At 34.7% G+C, this 23,917-nt stretch overlaps 1 protein-coding gene across 1 annotated transcript in view; it reads right to left on the bottom strand.

Moving 5' to 3' along the window:
* The window catches only part of lmbrd1 (LMBR1 domain containing 1), a 93,782-nt gene that overhangs the window by 27,298 nt on the left and 42,567 nt on the right, over positions 1-23,917 (bottom strand). Inside the window, exons 7-11 of the mRNA XM_028820308.2 lie at positions 17,546-17,619; positions 15,257-15,382; positions 14,916-15,068; positions 8,030-8,094; positions 3,833-3,935 (exon numbers count right to left, since the gene is read on the bottom strand). Coding sequence (XP_028676141.1) covers positions 3,833-3,935; positions 8,030-8,094; positions 14,916-15,068; positions 15,257-15,382; positions 17,546-17,619 — 521 coding nt within the window. The remainder of the gene's footprint in view (positions 1-3,832; positions 3,936-8,029; positions 8,095-14,915; positions 15,069-15,256; positions 15,383-17,545; positions 17,620-23,917) is intronic.

The following is a 23,917-nucleotide window of genomic DNA, read 5'->3' as shown; positions in this document are numbered from 1 at the left end:
TTCAAAATTTAAAAAAAAAAAAATGCTGATTTGTGAAGATTCACTGCCTCAAAAATGAATGACACAGTGCCTAGCATTGCTGCATAACAGCTCTAGGGTGCTGGGTCTGACTGTTTGTGGAGTTTGCACATTCTTCCCAAAAGATAAGCATGTCTATATGTGATTAATTGTGCATTTGTGAGTAACCTGCAATTGAGTGGCAGCCCATCAAGTGTTGGTTCCTGCTTTGCATCCACCTCTGTCTGGAAAGGCACCAACTCCCTGTGATGCAAACTGAATAATCAGCTTAGAAAATAAGGCTTCAGAAAATTAAGAGGGAGAACTAGCAGTGCAATACATCCACTTTTAGTTCTCAGGGTTGTCGATTCTGGCTTAAATTATAGAACTTAAATTTCGTGAGCCTGCTTAAAGTATTGGAACAACAAGGTCAAATCATTTGTTTTTGCTAAACACTAAAGACATCTGGGTTTGAGATTAAAAGATGAATATGAGACAAGGGCTCAGAATTTCAGGTTTTATATCCTGGTAGATGCATTTAACAATACAGAAGATAGCATGTTTTGTAGAAGACCATCCCATTTTTTAGGCAAGCAAAAATATAGGAACATGCGACTGACAGGCATTTCTTGCTACCCGGGTGTGTCCTATTAAACTGATTATGTAAACAATAATTAGGTCTTGTATGTCCCATGTGAAGACCGCATTTGTTGTTAAAAAGTATAAACCAACTTTAAGGCCAGCGAGAAGCAAGTCATTTTGAAGCTGAAAAAAAGAGGGCAAAAATCACTCAGAGGAAATGCACAATCGTTAGACATAACCAATACAACAATATGGAATGTTATAAAGAAGAAAAAAAAAAAAACGAAATCACTGGTGTATTGAACAACACACAATGAATGGGACAGAAAAGATTGATGGATTATAGAAATATTGCGAGAGCTGTGAAGAACAACCCAAAAAACATACTCAGGGCCGGGGTGAGGGTATCACGATCCACTGCTCAAAAAAAACTTTAAGAGCAAAAATACAGAAGCCATACCACAAGATGCAAACCACTATCCAGCAGTAAGAATCAGAAAGCCAGAATGGCATTTGCAAAAAAACAAAAAAAACAACACACAAATTAGCCACAGCAGTTCTGGATCAAAGTGTTACAGATTGATGAAACCAACATTTACCTCAACCAAAATGATAGAAAGACTAAAGTGTGGACAAGGATGGGATCTGCTCATAATTGAAAACATAACATCTCATCTGTAAAGCACAGTGGAGGTAGTGTCACGTCGTGGGCTTGTATGCCTGCTTCTGGAACAGGCTCACTACTGTATAACTCATAATGGGAGCAGCAGAACAAACTCAGAAATCTAAAACATTTTGGCTGAAATTTACAGAGAAATGCATCCAAAATAATCAGGAGAAACTTCATCATGCAGAAAGGCAATGATCCAAACACATTGCCAACTCAACAAAGAATTTCATGGGTGTAAAAGTGAAGGGTTTTTAGACTTTCCAAGTCAATCGCCAGACCTTTGTCTTTTACCTTGTGAAGAGTAGACTGATGATGGGAGGGGGAACTGAGAGGCTGTGGCTATAGCCAGGAAAAATAACAATAAAAAGTCAACCATTTGGTGATGCAAATGAGTCACAGTCTTGATACAGTTACTGCAAGCAAAGAATACACAACCAAATACTAAGTGTTATTTACTTTACGACTACCTTTTCTTATACATTTGCTTCCCAAATTAAATTGGGTGGTCTTCTACAAACAGTGCTATCTTCAACACACATCTAGTGATCATCTAAAAATTAAAATTCTGAACTCTATTCTCATATTCATGACTGAATCTCAAACCCAAAAAAGTCTTCAGTGTGTAACAAACACAAATTAATTTGACATTGCTGTTGCAATATTTTTGGAAGAGACTGTATACATCAGAATTTCCTATAATGGAAAGGAAATATAGTATGTCTTCCTTTCTGCACATTTTCTGGGATACAAAATTACTCACAAACTATTGCTGGTACAGAAAAATACACAGCATGTGTTTCAAACTCACTGAGAATTTGGTATGAACATAAACATTTTAATTCTATGTCATACTATCAACTGCATCTTTAATGATTTATGACTTTTTCTTATTCATTGCAATATCTTGCATTTATAGCTACTAGCAAGGATGGTACGGAGATAATTAACAGACTTGTATTTTTATTGTGTTTCAAAACTACAGTATCCCATGGGGTGCTACCCAACACTCCTGCCTGTCACAACCAAAACTATTTATGGATTATTGGTCCTCAAGCTTAGTCCTGAAGAACTCCTCTGGCTGCAGGTTTTTGCTCCAACCAGTTTCAAAATCATTAAGTCACTATACCTCAAAATGGTCTCATTTAATTGGCTTTTTTCTTCTTCTCTTATTCTGTGTTCAGAAAAGCAAAGCAGTATGACATCTACATTTATAAGACAGTTAGAAATATTTAACTGCTTAACTTTCTTTTGTTGTTTTCCTATTAAACTGACTTTTTTTTCTGTAGGATTTGCTCCCTTAATCTGTATCTTAATAATGACAATTAACAAAAAGCTAAGCAGCAACTCAGGCACATGACACTGAATGCTGAAAGGCCACAGCTTACTTCAGCTTTAGATTTCTTTCAAATAAAGAAAAAAAAATGTATATTATATATATATATATATATATATATATATATATATATATATATATATATACACACACACACACACACACACACACACAAGTTAGGTGGAACAAAACTCTGTAGCAATAGGGGCCCCTTCTGCACTTAGATCAATGAACAAATACATGATACAAATATGCATCTAAGACTGACAAATCTGAAGTCAAATTCATACTTCATGCATTGCTTTATAACCACACACACATGCAAAATAAATATACAAAAGATAAAAACAGCAAATGGTAGGAGCTGGGGCAAATCATCTTGTTAATGAAACTCTGAGAAAATGTAATTAAAATAGCTTAGTTTAAAAGCAATGCCAAAACACTTTTAAGCACAAATCTTCAATTACTTCCATCTAAAATAAAGCTTGATGATTTCCTTAAACTGCAGCTGTGAACTTATTATACAAACAGATATCAGCATTTCTTTGTAACCTATGTGAAGCGGCCTTGACGTCATCATTCATTTTATTGAAGTTAACATTAATTGGTAGAAGCTCTGGAGCATGTGCTGCAAGGCTCATTAGTGATGATCCTGTTTGGAATAATAACAAGGCTTCTCGTCTTCAACCATAACTATTTAACAGTTTGGTTTCAACCAAAAAATGAAGTTAACATGAAGTGCACAATGTCTGCAGATTCTTCTGCAATTATTAGTTATTAATATCTTTTAAAACAGTTATTAGTACATTAAAATAGTTTTTATGACACAGACAAGAACCAGTCTCAGTATGTAAAGCAGAATTGCTTTGCAATTAATGGCCACCTAAAATACAGCACATGAAATATTCCAATAAGTATTCTCCTTTCTGGAGGAATATAATTAACAGAAGAGGAGCCGATTTTAAATTACTTTTGTTTTACTTGTTTAAATATTGAATAAAAAAAGTCTATATCCTACTAAATACTGAAATCGTATCAAAATGTTATGATAAATTCATTTTTTTCAAAATCATTAAAATCAGTAAAATTTACTAGCATATAAAAAGGCAGATCAATAATGCTATATGTGAAATATTACAATTATGAACTGGAGGAATTTAGAATGAAAGAAATTTTTTTAAAGGTTCATTAAACATCTGATATAAAAAAAAAGTTTTGTAATTTTTATTTTTTTTTATATAAATACTTACGGGCTGCAAATGGAGTAGTATTTCATTTAGTGGATTGGTTATATTAGTCCCAAAGATGATAAATCCAGAGTTAAGCCCAGCAGAATGAAGAGCTTTATCAAGGCTGCATTAAAAAAATTAAAAAATAAAATTTTTATGCATGCACTGGAGAAAAATGGTCTTCCTTCAACAGTCTGTTTAACATGTTATCTTTAATATCAAGCATAATTTAAAATGTATCTTTACTGGAGACAAGCACCTTTTCTATACAGTATATTAATTCTTGTTATTATACCTCAGCTTACACAAATATAAGAGAAGAAATTACAATTAACAAAGATTTGATGATATTTTAACACCACAAATGGGATTCTTTGAATGTCGCACTCTTTGACATAAAATTCTGATAAAAAAAATACACAGAGCTGCCTGCAACAATTTGTTGGGAGAAAAAAAAAAAAACATAAACCACCCAACATGTCTGATTTTTCTATAATTTTACCAGTTAGTCCAAAGTAATGGAGAATTCTACACTTGCATTTACAATATTTAATGGTTTTTCCAAAACATTCACAAGACCTATTCAAAAATGTCGAAATTCTGGAAAAGGTAACAGCAAAGGAACAGACTTGGGCTCTTAAGTATTCTAAATCAAACCAGATTGCTGCTTATAAATAAAGAAGATCAACAGTCATCAGTTAAAATAGGTTAAGAAATACTTAAATTACTGATATCTTTTCTTGTACTTAGTTGTGTTCTAAAAGCAAGTTATTCATTGGAATAAAAAACTGCAATTAAAATAAGACCCCAAAACTCTCTGAATTCACAAGCAAGGTAGAACTGGAATGGAGAGGAATGGAGTACTGCTGTACCCCATGGTGTTGACCTGTCTATCATCTGTCATTCAAAATATATGCATAATCTCCTCTACCACTCTCTATTCTTGCTACAGCAAAAAAAAAGTACTTCTGTATGAGATTTAAACAGTAACATCTACTAAGAAGCAGCTGAAACCGCAATTTGTCAAATAAAATCACAAAAAGCAAAAATTGTGTATTTTTAGAAGTTTACTATTTGCTAGGAAATAACTGTAGTACTTGAAGAACGATGGTGTAATTACTTTTACCTATTTTTTCCTTTTGCAAATATACACTAATGCAGCCCTTCACTAAGAACACCAAATATGTGCATTTATTGTACCCCGTAAACCAGTGTGAGGCACAAAGAACCATCACTCGATCACCTATCAGTGTGGGGAAGAGAAACAATAATACCTGCATGGCAGTTCAAAAATCCACGGCACAAAACAGAATGCCACAACTGCAAAGTTCTATATAAAAGGACTCATTTATAAAACTTTGGATTTATAAAGCCTGGCGTTTGCAAATTTCTTTATGTATAATCTTGTAAATGTGTGCATGTGAATGCTTCTCAAAACCCATCTTGTCATCACAGATGACTTGTGCCTTAGTGGAAAGTCACATTTTAGGATTAACAAAAGCAGCTTCTGTCTCAGCAGGTGCCCTTATTGCAATATGAGTGCAGTAAGGTGCACAAATAATGTTAGGGGAAAATAAATAACAGCTACAAATTGCCCTTTAATGTTGGGGGGGAAAAAAAAAAAGTTTTATGCATGTACAACCACAACAAATGAAAACAATGTAGCGCTCTGTCAGTCTTGATTAATGACTTCCATCACAGCAGGCACAATGGATTGAAGATTGGCAGATATATTACTAACTTGTCAGTCAGTTCCCTGAGAAGTGACAACAGGTAGCCTATATAAACTGACAAAAAAACAAAACAGCTCTTAGAGGCAAATACAGAGCATTGGCCCTCTTGAAAGAGAGCAAAAATACAGTCTTGTACATCATATTCATCACTTTTGAGGTTTAATGTGTTCGTCACATCAATGCACAATGAAATAATGACTCAATGATAGGAAGTATTATACATCTGAGTTTTCATTTAGCCAGTTTGTTGCATTTACCTACTTTATCATGTGCATCTCCAAGATACCTCCTCTCTCTCTCTCTCTCTAATTATATATATATATATATATATATATATATATATATAAATAAATATATATTATAAATACTAGCCATGTGCGCCCAACTACGTTGCGTGTGTTAAAGTTGTCTGTGAAGGGCTCCCTGTTTAAACGCGGCTGCCAGTCGTGAACTGGGCCCTTCGTCGCACAGCATTATGATTTTTTATAAGGGAAACAAAATTACAAAAGAAAACCCTTGGACATTGATTCGATAGGAACGGCCTACTCGGAATCACTGTCCGAATAGTAATTATGTGGTGGTGTAGGAGCATTTCTGCTTCTCTCCGTTCACAGTCCATCTCGTTTTCACGACGCTGTCGTTTCCTCTCACGATCTCTTCTCAACCTTTCTCCAATCTCGCAGGTTGCTTTGTGGCAATCCAAAGAGTAAGGCAATATACACGGAGCAATGGTTATAAAAAGGGGACACATAGGTATCCAGGCTCTTTAAAGCATAAATAGGGATCACTTCACTGACATGTGAGCAAGCCAGGGTACAACTGTGAGACGCGCAGCACTCGCCGGCTACAACGTAACAATAATAATTTCCGGAACATGCTGTTACGTTGTCATTCATTTTACCCGTCTTTCTTTCATTCATATGTTACGTAGGCACATACCTTTTATCTTCGGCAATCTCATTCTCTAACCAGGCCTCAGGAGCTAACCAGCGTAACACTGTCCACCACCCCTTTTGTTATTCTGGCACACTGTTGACATCCGTGAGTAACAACAACTTACTAAACTGGAAGGTGGTCTACGCATGCGTGGAATTCGCGGACAAACAAAGATCAAGATCCAAATGAAGATTATATATAAAGACTAGTTCATTTAAAGCACAACAATTTGTTTAGTTTGAATGTCTGTGTTTTGAGGTGTGACTGGAGTACTACAGTCTTCAGTAGTATAAGCCTGGAGGAGATTCTTAATGTAATGCCTATGTTTTAACTGTCTCTCTACTGCCAACTAGTGCTTCTTCTTCTAATTCATTCGCGGACAAAGATCAAGATCCAAATGAAGATTATATATAGATATATATCCATCCATCCATTTTCCAACCCGCTGAATCCGAACACAGGGTCACGGGGGTCTGCTGGAGCCAATCCCAGCCAACACAGGGAATCAGGCAGGGAACCAATCCCGGGCAGGGTGCCAACCCACCGCAGGACACACACAAACACACCCACACACCAAGTACACACTAGGGCCAATTTAGAATCACCAATCCACCTAACCTGCATGTCTTTGGACTGTGGGAGGAAACCGGAGCGCCCGGAGGAAACCCACGCAGACACGGGGAGAACATGCAAACTCCACGCAGGGAGGACCCGGGAAGCGAACCCGGGTCTCCTAACTGCGAGGCAGCAGCGCTACCACTGCGCCACCGTGCCGCCTTATAGATCTATAGATATATCTATATCTATATATATATATATATATATCTATATCTATCTATCTATATATATATATATATATATATAAAATCCAACATCTGTCTGTCTGATTTTCACAAGAGAACTACTTAACGGATTTAGATCTGTTTTTTTTCTATAATTTGCTTGAATATTCTGGTTGTTTTCGCGACTACTCTCATTTTGCTAAGTATCAGTTCGCTTGCAGGAGCGATTTATTCACGCTAATCTGAGACAGAGGCTGCGGGCCGAGGGGAAAGGGAAGCGTGATGTCAGGAGTGGGGGAGCAGGGCAGGCCCCTACCCACTCATGAGTCAGCCTTCATTTGAGTCTGTCTACCTGTCGCCATGTTTTGGAGTGCACCTTGCCTCCGCTTAGCTAGCGATATCTGTTTGTTTATAAAAAAGTTTATTTTGTTGTCTGTTATGCAAAAACACACAACGAAAGAAGGAAAAACAAGGCAATAACTTTAAGTAAAGCGCATTTCAATACAATAAAATTTAGATTGGGAATAAAGAAATATAAATGGTTATTTTATCCTTGATACAGAGAAGAGAGTAGAATTTGAAATTTACATTAAGCTTATAAGAAGCACATATTTCCAAAACATATAAGCCTTATATGTAACAAAAGCAACCATTAAATATTAAGAAATGCAAAACAGTCTAGCTTGAATTGCCTTTTTTCCCTCTTCTGTACTGACTAACAGAATAAATATACATAATAAGCACTTACTGTATCAGATTTTACTTACTTTGAAATAAATAGTGCTATGGTAAACAGGAATGCCACCAGGATAAAACATATTCCAAACAAAATCTAGAAAAAGAGATTAAAGACTTTTATAGTGTCCACTTGAATAAAATATTCACTGAAGCATTTCTTAACCAATTTAACATACTTAAATAATTATTTTACTTTAAATTCACTTTACCCTATCAGGAAAAGAATCAAGGTAAGATACAATTTCTTTATCTTTCTGAACAAATACAAAGAGGTAATCAAAAATCAAATGAAAGGGGCAATTGTACTATATTTATAAAAAAAAAAAAAAAAACAGTAAATTATCACTTTGGTGGTAAACAACAAAGTCCTTGGAGTGCACACTGTTTCACACCGAAATGTATTTATACAGCTGTTGACTTCAACTGCTGTCAGAGTCTCCATCAGTCAATCAAACATCATTAGCTACAGATGCTGCATATCATAAAGGACTCGAATGTCAACAGGAAGAAATAAGCTGTGAGAAAAATAATAATAAACAGAAGAAAAACAAGAAACACAGTACATATTCTAATGCTATTAAATATATGGATTGAAACTTTAACCACAAGCACTGCCAATTTGTGTTAACAAAGATGGATGACTTGCGTGTTTTTGTTTTGTTTTTTTTTTTTTAAATAAAGATGTGGTCGGTTATTTATTACTAATTTACATGTTCATCTTTGTTGAGTTTTAATGATATGCTGTTGTTTCTCTGTAAAACCTGCTGATAAGCCGAATTTCTCTCTTGGGGCAATAAAATTGAATTAAACTAAATTGTTCAGTTTTACTTTAATTGACCCATGAACAGAATGGCGCTAGTAGCTAATTTCTGTGGTACTCACTCAAAATCACATATACTAGACAACACCACAGTGCACCGTGAGAGGCAACGGTCAAACAGATCAGTTTTAATTTTGGTAATATCTATGGGAACTAAATACATCATTTTTTTCTCTGATTTGTACAAACTGAAACATTTCCTTTTTGTTGCAACTTGGCCCTTAGCTTTACAAATTTATAGTGCAATATGACAACTAGAAAAGTTCAGAGTACTAGCACTCCAGTGCAGGTGTTTTAATACACTGCACACATAATATCAGTAAATGAATAAAAGTGGCAGATGGGTAGGCAGAGTACAAGGCCCAAAGTACTGATACCAATCAATGTGGAGAGCACAGTTAGAGCCAGAAGGAGATCATCGATACCCAGATTATTTTGGTTGTGTCTTCTGTAGTGCTAACAGAAGGAGAGTGGAGGAAAATGTCACGGTCTGCAGGACAGAGTAGGAAGTTATTAATTAGCTAGTAGCAGCACCCAGAGGTGCCCGGGTAAGTAATTTTAAGGCAGAATGATCTAACTTCTATTTGGCAGCAGAAAACACTTTGCCATTGCAGTCCTTTAATTTACTTCAGGCCTCAAAATCTGTCAAAAGGCACTGTCCTTAAAACTCACTAAAAATTTTAAAAGGTATTCCCAGAGTCAAAATTTTGGGTCCAAAAAGCAAACTTCTGTCTCTTGTAGACAAAGCGGGATATTTTTGCAATATTTTGTTGAGATTGGACCAAGGATGTGGAATTGTATAAAGAACAAACACACACACACACAGAGCTTTATACACAAGATACTTTAAGTGCTTTTAGTGTCCTTAATCCCAGAGTTTGTCATAATATTCTAACTAAAATGAATATCGATAAATTCTACAGAATATATATACACATATACCCTAAGTTCTTGTCAATAAGCCGCGGCTTATCTAAGGAAAAAAGTTGTGAAAATGAAAAAATAGAATATCGGCTTATACATAAGTCCGGCTTATACATCCATCGCGGGGGTTGCGTTCCAGAGCCACCCGCGAAATAAGAATATCCGCGAAGTAGAAACCATATGTTTATATGGTTATTTTTATATTGTCATGCTTGGGTCACAGATTTGCGCAGAAACACAGGAGGTTGTAGAGAGACAGGAACGTTATTCAAACACTGCAAACAAACATTTGTCTCTTTTTCAAAAGTTTAAACTGTGCTCCATGACAAGACAGAGATGACAGTTCTGTCTCACAATTAAAAGAATGCAAACATATCTTCCTTTTCAAAGGAGTGCAAAGCAAGCAGTCAAAAAAAAAATCAATAGGGTTTTTTGGCTTTTAAGTATGCGAAGCACCGCCGGTACAAAGCTGTTGAAGGCGGCAGCTCACACCCCCTCTGTCAGGAGCAGGAAGAGAGAGGAAGAGAGAGAGAGAGAGAGAGATAGAGAGAAATAGAGAGAGACAGATAAAAAAAATCAATACGTGCCCTTTGAGCTTTTAAGTATGCGAAGCTCCGTGCAGCATTTCTTTCAGGAAGCAGCTGCACACAGCCCCCCTGCTCACACCCCCCTACGTCAGCGCAAGAAAGAGAGAGAGAGAGAAAGTAAGCTGGATAGCTTCTCAGCCATCTGCCAATAGCGTCCCTTGTATGAAATCAACTGGGCAAACCAACTGAGGAAGCATGTACCAGAAATTAAAAGACCCATTGTCCGCAGAAATCCGCGATATATATTTAAATATGCTTACATATAAAATCACAATTTAAATGACCGCTACGCGCTCGTGTTGACTCGGCGACGCCCAGAGCAGAAAGAACGCGCTCCGGCCGCTCCAACCGCGCCATGCGGGGAGTGAGAGAGACGGCAATATCTCACACTCTCTCCCCCCTTAAAGAAATTAAATGGGCGCGAGTGAGACCACTGACCTCCCTCCCTTCTATTAGTTATAGGTTATAGTACGTTCGGCTTATCCATGAGTCCGGCTTATCTATGATACGATTTTATTTTAAAAATTCGTATGATTTTTGGTCTCCGGCTAATACATGAGTCCGGCTTATAGACAAGAACTTAGGGTAAATTGATTGTACTGTGCATATTTACTAAAATGGAAATCTCCTTATTGTTTAGCACATTTTAGTTTGTAAAAGATTTTAAACAAGGAGTATACTGTTTAAAAATAAAATAGGCAATAGATAGCTGTATTACGTAGTAATTAAATCATTACTGTATTTTCAGATCACTGTTTTATCATTTATGAAGTACAATTATAAGTACAAACAAAAATACAGCAAATACAGAGAACCTCTCAGTAATGGAACGCAATATGCTTCTACATACTATAAGCATATATTCAGATGCATGTGTGTGTTTTACTTCAAAGTTTCACTAAGCTATACCATCATTTTCCTTAGGGGTTTTTCCACATGAACTGGGAGCATAACTAAACATCTGGCAAAATGACGTGTGTTTTTCGGTCCAATAAAATTAAGCTTATCATGGCAACTGGTTGTTCAGGCCGACAAGTAAGAATTTCACTGTGCTCTGTATAAGTGAAAATACTACCTATACTACTATTATAACTTTGTGCTTCCAAACAATCCCCTAAGTTGTACTGTACTTTTCTGTAAAAAAAGTTTATCTCAGGCGGTACAACACAATTTATTTTGTGAGCGATTTAATTTAGGCAGTGATAATATTATGAGGACTAAGTTTTCAAAAATCAATAAAAATCAAAATTAAAAGTACAAGTCAAACCAAGAATGTACATTGGTAGGAATTAATGGAAGAAAAGCGGCGACATCAATAATAATGAACATTTTAAATGTCAAAACAAGCTAGAGGCACATTAGTATAGTTAAACATTTAACCATTAATGGACTCACCCGAATAACTGTCACAAAAATTAACTTGAAATACTTGACTTTCATTTTTCTAGTATTTATTCTCCAATACAGCGTCATCATAATTAAAAAAGTATTCTGCATATATGATAAAAGGCAATTAGTTTAAGAAATTCAGATGTTGAATTTTTCTGAAATATTTTTTTTTTTTATTAGATGATATATACTTCAAAATACCCAAAAGCTTAATACATTAAAGATGTGCTCTTAAAGATAGTAAACTCGAATATTTAGACTTGTGGCACTTTTTCAAAACAGCAAAACTTACACGTTTGTGTTAGTAGATGCCACATACTTGAAAAAACACATGAAGTCAAGACCACCATTTTATTTGCAATAAAATAAAACTGATGCATTCATAGAACATGCTAATTCTGCAAAATAAAAACCATGGAATCAAAACTCAAATCTTTGACAGTCTGCTGCTAATTAGGTTACAAAAGGTACTAATAAACCTTTTATACAGTTCTAAATGGTAATACAGCCATTTAAAAAATAGATAAAAGCCCATTATCAGAACATTCAGATGGTTCTTAAAAGTCTGACTGCTTTACACTATATATATTTTAATTCATCTTTTGCTGCAATAATTACTACCAGTGACTGTATGCCCATTATGTCCCAATGACAAGACAATGGCAGGGGAGATCGTACTATTTTACAGTACGTTTATTTAAAAAAAAAAAAACCTACTGATGTTTAGCCTTGCGTGTATTACAATTAACACAAATGTTTATTAATTATATTGCAGTATGGGTCACCCTAACTTTATTCTGAAGAGAGTTGACCACTTGTGCAATAATGAAAATAGCTATTAGTGGCAATCCACAAACAGACTTGCAGGTGGGTACAAGTCAAGGTCTGACGAATTTCGTGTGGGTTAAAAAAAAAAGAAAAGAAAAAAAAAAAGATTCACATAAGTAGGTCAAGCCAAAAAAAAAAAAAAAAAAAAAACTGTCAAGCAAGTCTCATATTTGGATAATTTTCCTGGTGTTAGAAGTTCCACAACTGTCTAGCAGTGGCCCTTGCTTTCATCTAAATGTCAAAGTGCAGTGACAAAATTTCATCCTTCAGTGCTGATGTATCCAAGTGGAATAAAAATATGATTTTGGAGACCAGCGCATCAACATCTGCTCCTCCAGCAAATGAACGCTACAATAAGTAATGCAAAATCTTGGAAATTTTTCTAAAGTTTACCAAGACTTTCAGAAATTGGACTATACAGACTGCCCTGTGAATTTCTGCCCAATCCTTTCCCCGATTTTCTAGCTTTGACGTTGTATAATATTCTATCTTTGAAGTCAGTAATTCTAACATTCACTTGAGTCATATCAATGACATTCCTGCCTTTGTTTGCCTTGCAGCTCTAAACTGCGGTTGTTCAGCATGCCAGTCATGTCCATTAAAAATGTAAAATCTGGGAGCCACTATTCATCCTACAGCTGTTTATGATCAGGGCTTGAAATTCATTTCTGAATTTAATTTGAATTTTTACATTTATAAAATTTAACAAGTGGGGATTTCAGACTCTATTTGGGTTTTCTGATAGTATTTAAAAAGCAATTGGATATTAATATTTTAGTCAAATTTTAAAGTCACAACTCACTCCAGATGTTTACGGTAGTTTATAAAATATTCAGTAGATAGTTATCAGCCAATCTTTCAAATAATTTAATCTCTACTATTTTAACTCTAAATATTATTTTTTATTTTGCAAGTAGATAATTTCACTCAATAACCTAGAGAAAAGCCAAGCAAAATGACACCTTTTATTGGCTAACTAGAAAGATTACAATATGCAAGCTTTCGAGGCAACTCAGGCCCCTTCTTCAGGCAAGATGTAATCTACAGTATATATATAAAAAAATATATGCATATGTAGTGATTACTATGTGATGTTACAGAACCCCAAACCTTAGACATTTGAACCAACTTCAGTCCCAGGAGCAAATAAATGTTTTTATTAAACAAAATACCTTTCTACAGGTCTCACAACAAAACCAACTCTTTCTTTCTTTCTGTTCTTTTTCTTATCCTCAATCCTTCACTCTTCTATGCAAGTGTTGTCCTGTTTCTCCCAACTCCAACTCCCCAAATTGCATGAGAAGTCTTTCTTTTTGCAGGACCCAGAAGTACTTCTAGTGTTGGGACACTGCATGGAGAAGTACTTCTAGGTAAGATGGAAGCCCCACAAAGTAGGGACAGCCATTCACCGTATTTCCATGCAATGATGCCAACAGAACACAGCAGAGCTGCCCTATGTGACAATTCCCAAAACATATTTCAGGCATGTGTACAGTGACACAGTAGACAGTAGCATACAGTCTTGGAAAGCCTGTCTCCCCATGTCCATCCATTACACTGGCCTTCTGATCAGGTAAGGATCTTCAACTCCGCCAGGATGCCAGTCCATCCTTTTCTCCTTCCATGCTGGCAAGCCATTCCAGCATCGTGGCTGAAACAGAGAATGCCTTGTGTCTAACCACCCATCACATCGGTCTACAGGCCAGGTAAGGGAATAGGGCTTATCTCAGCCAGGACATGAATCCACCCCAGACGTCCATCACAATTATATATATAGTAGGGAAAGGGATTGAGTGTACATTATTATGACAGAGGTGTTCAGCATCCGTGCCCAAGCATTATACCATTTGGCGTCCACTAAAGGGCTAGAATGTGTGATGAACAAAACAATCAAAGAAAGACAGAAATAAGGGCTAGCATACCTGGTGAAAAGAAGGTTCCTAAAAGAACAATGTGTTTGAAACAGATGGACTTACCATTTTTTAAATGGCCATTTCACTATGCTAGTATTTATATATAAAATATAAAATGCTTCAATCTTTTGTAAGTCTACTAAAGTGGTAAATGTGACAACATGGCATTATAAAAGGAGCAAATTTCTACCAAAGGCAGCCAGAACTCCACCACATCCCATGTCTTTACTTCTCCACGCAGCTATAATCACAGCACTGTCTAGATAACAAAATCAAACATTTTCCTTTAGCTACTGAAACATTTTCACAAGTTTCAAACTGCAGCCAAAAGTGGAAACTCTAATCAACTTGGATGAAAGTAAAATTCCTACAGTTCCTAAAACTCAAACCAGATGAATGAAACAGTAGTAACTAACAGAAGTAACAAAATAGTTTCACAAAAAACTTTAAGCACCTTTAAAGGACGTAAAATACTGCAGAGTTTTAAACAAACATTCTTTTCTGCACTTTGAAGGTGTCGGTCTCTTCTTTTAAGCACTTGCAATTTTCCTTCTAACTTGTGCAGTGACCTCCTATCCCTTGTGGACAACGGCCTTCCATCTGCACACTAGAATATAGATTGGGAGATAAAGGAGGGAGAATATTATTAAAAATTAACACTAAAAATGTTTTCCTTAAATTAACAGAATAATTGGTTTCAGTAGTAGTAAAAAATACTGTATAGTAAAATAAACATTTTAATGGTATATATGTTGAAATTGTGCTTTTAAACAAACAGCATATACTTGCACAAACCTTTGATTTAATCTTTTCAATCTGATTCTCAACATCTTCAAGGTCTTCTGTGTTCTCAAGTCGCTCATATGCTAGATTTCTTGTGCCCTTAATGAGATTGAGGGGCAAAACTGACATGCCATAGGCCTAAAAAAAAAATTATTTCAAAAATTACAAAGCATTTACTTTGAGCCTGAACATAAATAATGTGCTTAGTGCAAGACAAAAATGCACAGATAAAAATAAAAATCTTAAAAATAATTCCCTGGTGTATATTAAATGTGAATAATTGGCTAATGCTGCCATCTTGTGTTGTACTCTGAGAGCTAGCACATTTCACAGAGACTTTGTCTACAAGTATCCCATCTCCATGTTGCATTAACAATCAAATGTAGATTGGTGAAATATATATTTTTGCATCTGTTTACTTCTGCAATTAATATATTCCTATTATGTAGCTTTCAACAAAGTATACTTTCAAAATATATTTGAAATTAAAATTACAACACACATGAAATGTGTACTCTATGAAAATTATTTTGAAGTAAAATGCATTTAATTAGTAAACATAGATAAATAAATAATTTCTACTTTTACTCAAGGTTTTGTTTTAAAAAAAATGACCTTTTTTGCCAAATCCATAAATGGAATGGGGAATTAATAAAACACTACAGGAATGAAGGAGTCATTTCATGATCATTTATTAAAAATAAAATATCTGACTGATAACCCAAAAAGATATCTCTGCTTGTAAGAATATGTGAAAAGGCCAAGGGGCACATTAGCCAGACTATCAAGGATTAGAAGAAATCGGTCTTCTTGAATAGAACATTTTACCTCATTTGAGGCTTAAACAAGATGACTTCTCCCAGGAGCATATGCAAATTGCTGATAAGTACCCCAGAGGACAGATAAATGTATTTCTTTTGCCAAAAAAAAAAAAAAAAAAAAACGCAAACGACTTTTAAAAAATTTCAATGAAAGCTCACGAAACTGGTTTACCCAGGAGAGAAAAATAATTAGAGAAAGGCAAAATTACTGATTTGCTAATTGTTCACTAGGTCACTAGGTAATTTGTAGATGCATTATATTTGCCTTGTTGTTTCTATCAGTTTCTTGTTTCTATACTGAAAATATTTAAGACCTAACGTAATATGAATTGTGTACATTAGAAACAAATACATTTCTAGTAAAAAGATGTGCATTTTATTACATCAAAAATGCACAAACAATATTAACATATAAAAACAATGACATTAAGGATTATGTATATCACTTAGGATTCGGATTGAGAACAAGGCTTTGCCTTCATTTTACTTTACGTTGTTACAGTGAGTGGAAACATTAGTCAGGTTGACTTTCAGTGCTGGTTACTTGATAGCTCGAGGTAATTTCTAGTGTAAAACGGCAGATATCAGACACAGAAGACTCTCTTCTGTACATTATTGCTCTTTACTAGGTTAGATACACAATCATCTCTTGCAGGTTTTGTAGCACCAACTACTTTTTAATAACAAGAGTTCACCATCATGATGTATAGCATTGTGAACAAAGCACCAATTGCCATGAGTGGAGAAGCTAAAAAAAAGTGCAGCAAAAATCCCTCTGCTAGTGGCTTTAGTTGTTCTCATTACACGGCTTATCCTGGCATAGCTCTGCTGTTCACACGGGACGGAAGCTGTCAGAAACTCTGCTAAAAGAGCTGGTTAGAAAAAAAGAGGTAGAAGTGATTATATAGTGTTCTGCCTGCCTGAGGGAGCACTCTTGTGATGTAAATTGCCACTTTTAGGTTTTGCTAAGTTGCATCTTTATTCCTTTTTTCCCCCCATTTTTTAACTTCTCTCTCTTGAGTTTGAAATAAAGTGTTGGAGTGTAAGCTTTCAAAATGTAATCACCACAGAACCCACATAAAAACACAAATATATGAAGTATATTTTAAATAGGATACTTTCATACTTTGGCATATTACCAAAAGCAAATTTACCTTTGACATTCACTGGAATAAATTTCTGATTTAAAAATATATTTTTAAAATGATTCTAAAACAAATACAGTATAAATATCTTAAATTTCTAAAATGTTAAATTAAAAATAAGCCTTCTACCCTTTACCAACAAATTAAAACTCAATTGAAGTGGGCACTACAATGTTTTGTAGTAAAGCATTGCCAAGTCTAAAGGACAAAGAATTCCTTAATATTACCCAATGAACACATTTTTAAATATTCAAACATTAAGTATTTCTATATTTATGGCTACCTTTTTTAAAACACAGAGTTTAATTAAATACATGCAAGTTACTGTTACTTACAGTATAGGTGATCACCGACAGCATTCCAATCAAGGTCAAGGAACTAATGGAAAATGACAAGGCAGATAATCCACCTGCAAACCAAACAACAAAATTCACATGAGAGCAACATATTGTGAGAGAATGTAAGGAGATTCTCTTCCAAAGTTAAACAGGGACTAAACTGTAATGTTTTTTTCCCCCAAAAAAATTAAACATGCTCAAATATTTAGTTTACTACATTAAATTTTGGGTTACATAATTTTAGAATGTGTCATGCCGTATCTATAATCAAAGTTTATAAGGGAAAGGGATACATGTCCTTTAACACACTCTTCATAACTCATCTGAACTATGGTAGACCTTCCAGAGAATCTGGTGTATCTAATCCATGCACTGAAGTAGTCTTTCCTTTATCTTTAGATTATTCATGTTATACAGTACATTGGCATTGCCTTGGCATCATTTCAATAACTCTCCTGTATCTACTATATAACCTCCTGCAAAAATACAGTACATCTTCCACTTCTAGCCAAAATAAATATCCTGATTGCTATAATAAATGTAATTTTTACCTTTATTTACTTTGTGTGTTTTTTTTAATACACTACCACATAATCTCAGAGTAAACTAATTACCAATAGCTCTCACAAAAAATTTGTTGGCATTATCAGATAAGCAGAAATCTACTAATAAGACTGCTCTGGATACAGACTATAACAATTTAAGATCTTACAACATATTCACCACTCCAGGATCACTTAACATTAGACCCAATCTTTGGGAAATATTGTATACCCAGTCTACTGCTTCCAATTGGCATACATTTTGACGCTACCCCTCAAATGGCACAGAATTAACAATTTCATCTACTATTGGGTGAAGGTACATCTGTACACATTTATTCTGAAATCTTCAATGATGAAAGTTGTGCAAATTGATAGCACAGTAACTCATTTCCCACTTATACTGTACTGTCTTAAGAACATCATACTAAATCAAACAGTACAATACATAGCTGCAGTTATATAGATAATACAGCACTTCATCTACCTTAGGAAAACCTGCAAAATACATATTTTGCACACATTCAAACACATTTGTCTATTATATTTTGGGTCAAGGAGGTGTAAAACATTGACAATACAGTATAAAGCACAGAAAAAATGCACTGTATTAGACCACATAACTAACTACATTTTCTTCTACCATAATCTAAAGCAGTGCTCCTCAAAGCAAATAACTACAACTATTTTAAGTATCCATTCCAGGACCAAGATCTGATCTCTTTTTCTGCAGGAAGTACAGAATTATTTTTGATTTTGTTTTGGTTTTCTTGATTCCATGATTAAGCCGGAGGTACAGTCCACAGGATCCATACAAAATAGAGGACTTGCATTATCAAAGTTATTCTGACAATACTTGCACAAAGTAAACGGTAGGTAGCATTCAGCTGAGAAATAAAAACTTTGTTCCATTGTGGACAGAAATCAGCTCAAATGATGAAATCTTCCTTGGACTCGATTCAGTTCTCTGAATGACATGAAGGAAATTGCTCTCTGTTTTTTGTGCGAGTGTCCTTTGAAGAGAATCAAATTCCTTTTACTGCATTAGGACATGTTGATATCTCACTGGCTGAATGACTGTTTGGCTTCATGTTCCCCAGTAATGGCTTCTTATCCAGTGCTGATTAAAGGTGCAGGTCATCATTTACAGCGGAACTATCGAAAGTGAGTTAAAAATACTGCATTTACTTTATGACATATCTTACAGAGACATTGGTCATAGAAATGTAATCAAGCCAAACCTCAAATTTTCTACAAGGGAGACATAACCACTTGACCAGTGAGTGTTCGTGGTGTGCTCCTTCAGCTGACATGGCATTATTAATTACCTGCATTTAACAATTCAAAAGTTGTATTTTAAATTGAATACACACCTAGCAAGATCTACAATGCTGTGTCGACTAATTTTCCAATATTATCTGAACACAGAATGACAGTGTAGTGGCTACTGTTATGTCTTTTGGAGTTATTTGCATAATATAAATAAAATGTATTAATAATATGTATGCTTTGTTTCACTGATAACAGAAAATTACATTAAATAGTTCTTCTAACATTCATTCTGGCTACTGTATTCCAAATTTTTCAAGATAAATGCATGGTTGATGTACTCACAAGAAAAAAGCACCACTGATACTGAAAGATACAAAATTATTCCATTAGAATGAGCAATTACAAAGCTGTAAAAAGACTGCTGTTAATTGTGGCAAGAATTTCGAGATAGACAAATGTCAAGCCAATAGTAGTCAAATGGGAAAAAAACTGTCCATGTAAAGTTATAAACATAAGACAGATACAAAAATGTTGCATTGTTAATGTCCATTCCAGTTGTCTGAGATGGACTATAAAATACAGTGCAGTTATGCATCATCTCATGGTGCTCCTGCTGGATGAGATCATTCCCATCTTGGCTACTCCACTTTATCATGCTCTTTAATGTCCAAAGATGCACCAACATGAAGTCTCTCTGTTTACTTGGGGTCCAAAGTAACCCATTTCACTTGTTCCATGCCTCTTTGCAACTATCTCAGATTCTAGACCAGCTGGAAAACACACATTCAAACCAACCAGAAAAAAAGAGCATCTTAACAGGCGAGTACTGCCTTTCTCAACCAAGAAGTTTGCAGTGTTATTCTCTCTCGCTCGCTTTCACAGGCCCAATTCGGCAAAATTACTGTAACTATATATGTTTAGTTTTGTAATCAAATTTTACTGTACCTACTGTACTATATAACATTTTTAAAAAATAGATTAATGCACAGGAATATTAAAATGAGAATCAAAGATGAATGCTAAAAATTGTTAATAAAACTAAACATATACAGTATAACAACATTACATTGTGGTGTTTAAAATTAATCAGCAACAAAAAGTGTTTGTTTTGGGCAGAATTGCAAATGGTTAAAAGCCCTCATCCTTCCTTAAAAATAAATACAGGAACAGGGAGAACCTAAAGAGTATAGGCAAGAAGCAGACTCAGCCTGCACATGAGTCACTTTGCTCTTTTTTTAACCTGAAGTTGTATGCAAGTTGTGAATACTAACTTTGATATAAATTCACATGTACCGTATACACTCGCGGATAAGTTCTCCCACAGATAATTTGGGACTTGATTTTAACATGTAGTTTCTGGTATTTTATAATGTTGATCGTATAAGTCAAATGTGGAAAACTCATGCTATTAGTTCAAGAGATTATGCTAACGCCCACTTGAGAGTGTAACCACGGAGCACACTACTTTTTTTTTTTTTTCCTGTGTATTGTGCCCATGTGACCACACGGTAATAGCCGAACTATTCCGAAGCAACGTTTGCACGGTTTTGTACGTCTCACACCCTCATACACCTTTATTGTAAGAGCATCCCTTATCTATGATGGAGCATTCAATCAGATGAAAATATGAAGCTGGTTTTAAATTAAAAGTCGTTGAAGTGGCGAAAGAAATTGGTAACTGCACTGCTGCAACAAAATTCAATGTGTCTGAGAAACTGATGTGAGATTGGAGGAAGTAAGATGTTACATTTTTTTTTTTTTTTTTTTTTTTTTTTTTTTTTTTTTTAAGTGTCGCATTTTTGAATGGGTGTGTAAGTCAGGATCCGATTTTATGATCAGTTTTTTGGGTTTCAAGACCCGAATTATATGTGTGTATATACGGTAATCGTATATTTTTTGTATTTTTAAAGAATGAACATTTTAGACTTTCAATTTTTTTTACTTCATCTCAAAGCACTCTAATGTTCTTGTATAAATGTGAATTAAAAAAAAAAAATCATTCATCTTACATAAGAAAAATTAAAAGACAAACACACATGTGCAAAAATGATCAGAAATCACTTGTTAAAATCTAACCTAAAATACAAGATTAGGATGGGGGGTTTAAAAAATATCACCTTTATTTATTTGTGCTTAATCAGGGTTCAGTACTTAATTTAATTGTGGAATTTTGAAACATTCACTTCCTGGAGAAGATATGCCAAGAAAAAAGGTTGAGAACCCTTGGCATACAGATATCAAACAATGTTTGATCACACAAGTGTCTGTGGTCTGTGGTCAATTATGCATTTACTTTGCTTTTGATAAGCCTAATGTTATCCCCAAATCATGCCAAGTTATTACTGTTAGCAGTAACTATATCCAAGAGCATGCTCTACTTTGTAGCATTGGAGGGCCTGGGCTTAAAAAAGTTTGGGAACCTCTGCAATAAACTATTTACACTTAGACAAATGATACTCATATCACCGTAAACTAAGTGAATGTATTTAGAACAGAAACTATGGCTATGTTATTTTCTTAGTCTCGGAACTTAGAGAGTAAGTTTCACTTAGAAGTTATTCATACATTTTAGTTATATACTTATTTTTTTTAAAAACTACACAAGATAATTTAAGAACAATCTGTAATCTTAATCAGATGAAGCCATAGTTTAGTTATGCTCTGAACAAAAGTTAGTCATCTGAATGAACTTATGGCTAAAACATGACAGAAATATTAAATGAAAGATCTTAAATTTTCAAATTTAGATTTTCATCTTAGATGGTGAGAGATCTGTGCGATATAAATAGGGGGGTTGATTTGACAAATAAGCTGCAAAATATTGTCAAACACTGCAAAATTCTGATAATCTGTCATTCAGGCTAGAGTTTTGCATTTTTACAAAGAGGTCAGATCCGAAAGAAACTGGAGTATCCAGTACAGTGACATCTTACCTTTAGAAAAAAAAAAAAAAAAAAGATAAAAAAGAAAGCATATACTGCATACTCTATAGCAGCTGAGGCTATAGAACGAAAACAGGGTGCAAAAAACACAACACACGAGTAACGTTTAAAGATGTGTGTTTGTTACAAATCTCCTCTTAGTTAGCTCAGAGATGGAAACTGCACTTTGATGCAAGGCTCAATCCAAGGTAGTAAGAAACAAATTTATCGTTGCAAGCAAGATTTTACTCTCTGATGGTTGTGAAGTGGATTTAAAATCTGTAAACAGCTTCAGAAAACAACTATGAAATTCAGAGCTTATTTTGTGATGGTCATAAATGCATATTACTCAGTGGATTAAAAAAAAGTATGTGGAAAAAAAAATTCCTTAGTTGGCAGGCTAATCATTTGCTTTGTGATTCACAGGAACACTACTGTCAATCCATAAAAAAGTACACCTAAAATTCAATCCATCTATGAAATGGACTTGTGAATTCTGATGTGACCTCTTCAATTTCACTGTTCGTCTTGAGGGATTTATGTGAATTGTGGCATGATTGCTTAAGTTCATAAAGGTTACCTTAGCAGGCTTTAGATTTTCTATGTGTATTATGAGAAGTAAAGCTGATGATACAGTTGTTTATATATTTCTTGACGGCTTTCAATATTGTTAAGAGATTTGATATTAAATGAGAATTTTTTTTTTTTTTTTTTTTTTTTTTTTTAAGTTTACAGTCACTCTAAAATGTGCAACAAGATCTTCAATAAAGACCTAATATATAAAATGAAAAGAAGGAACTAATAACTTGAAAGCCTGGTATTTTATTATTTATTTAATAAAGTTACACTATACCCAGTGTTTCATGTTTAAAAGTAAAAAGCCACTTTGAACTAAGTAGTTAGACACCTTGCCCGATGGATATGTCATATTATTTTCTCAATTATTGATTTTTTTTTCCTGGGACTCTGGAGACCAAATGGCCTATTCATCCATGCAGAACTACTTCAACTTTGGAAATTTCAAACAGAAACAGACTGCTTAAAGTTCTGCCATATCACCACAGAGGAGTTAGGTTTAGAATTTGTCTAAGCCGTTGTAAGAGATTTTCTTTCGTTTCATTGTTGGTCGGATAGCTGGTTCTTCATTTGAATAATCCACAGATGCAGAGCAAAAGTAAAAGTTTCTTCACTGTTAGAAGGTCAACATGTCTTGATGCAACAATGCAAAACAAACACACAAATGCTTAAATGCTGCCCTGAACATTTCCTATATTAAACATTAGCTTTTTTCACTAATAACAAAGGCACTGTAGTCTGAGAAATGGTTGGCACTACCACCTTAAATCAACTCTGCAGCACAGCAACCAAGCTCTGAAGGTAATAAGCAGAAAGGGTACTGTCAGTACCAAACAAAACTTCTTTGCAGATCAGAATGAGCAAAGCTGTGATAATAACTCATAGTCTGACAAAGGTATGATTTTTAAAAAAATTACAAAAACCACTTAATTGTCTAAATCCCAAAAGTATGCAAGCAAGCAGTCAAACGAGCACATCTAAATTAATAAAAATGCACAAGGCAATGTCAAATTCCCTACATACGTATGATAACGTGGGTCCAAAGGCTGCAGTGTATA

Source organism: Erpetoichthys calabaricus, chromosome 15 (assembly GCF_900747795.2).
Source record: "Erpetoichthys calabaricus chromosome 15, fErpCal1.3, whole genome shotgun sequence".
In the NCBI taxonomy this organism is placed as follows: Eukaryota; Metazoa; Chordata; class Cladistia; order Polypteriformes; family Polypteridae; genus Erpetoichthys; species Erpetoichthys calabaricus.
This window is presented reverse-complemented; position numbering and strand designations above follow the sequence as displayed.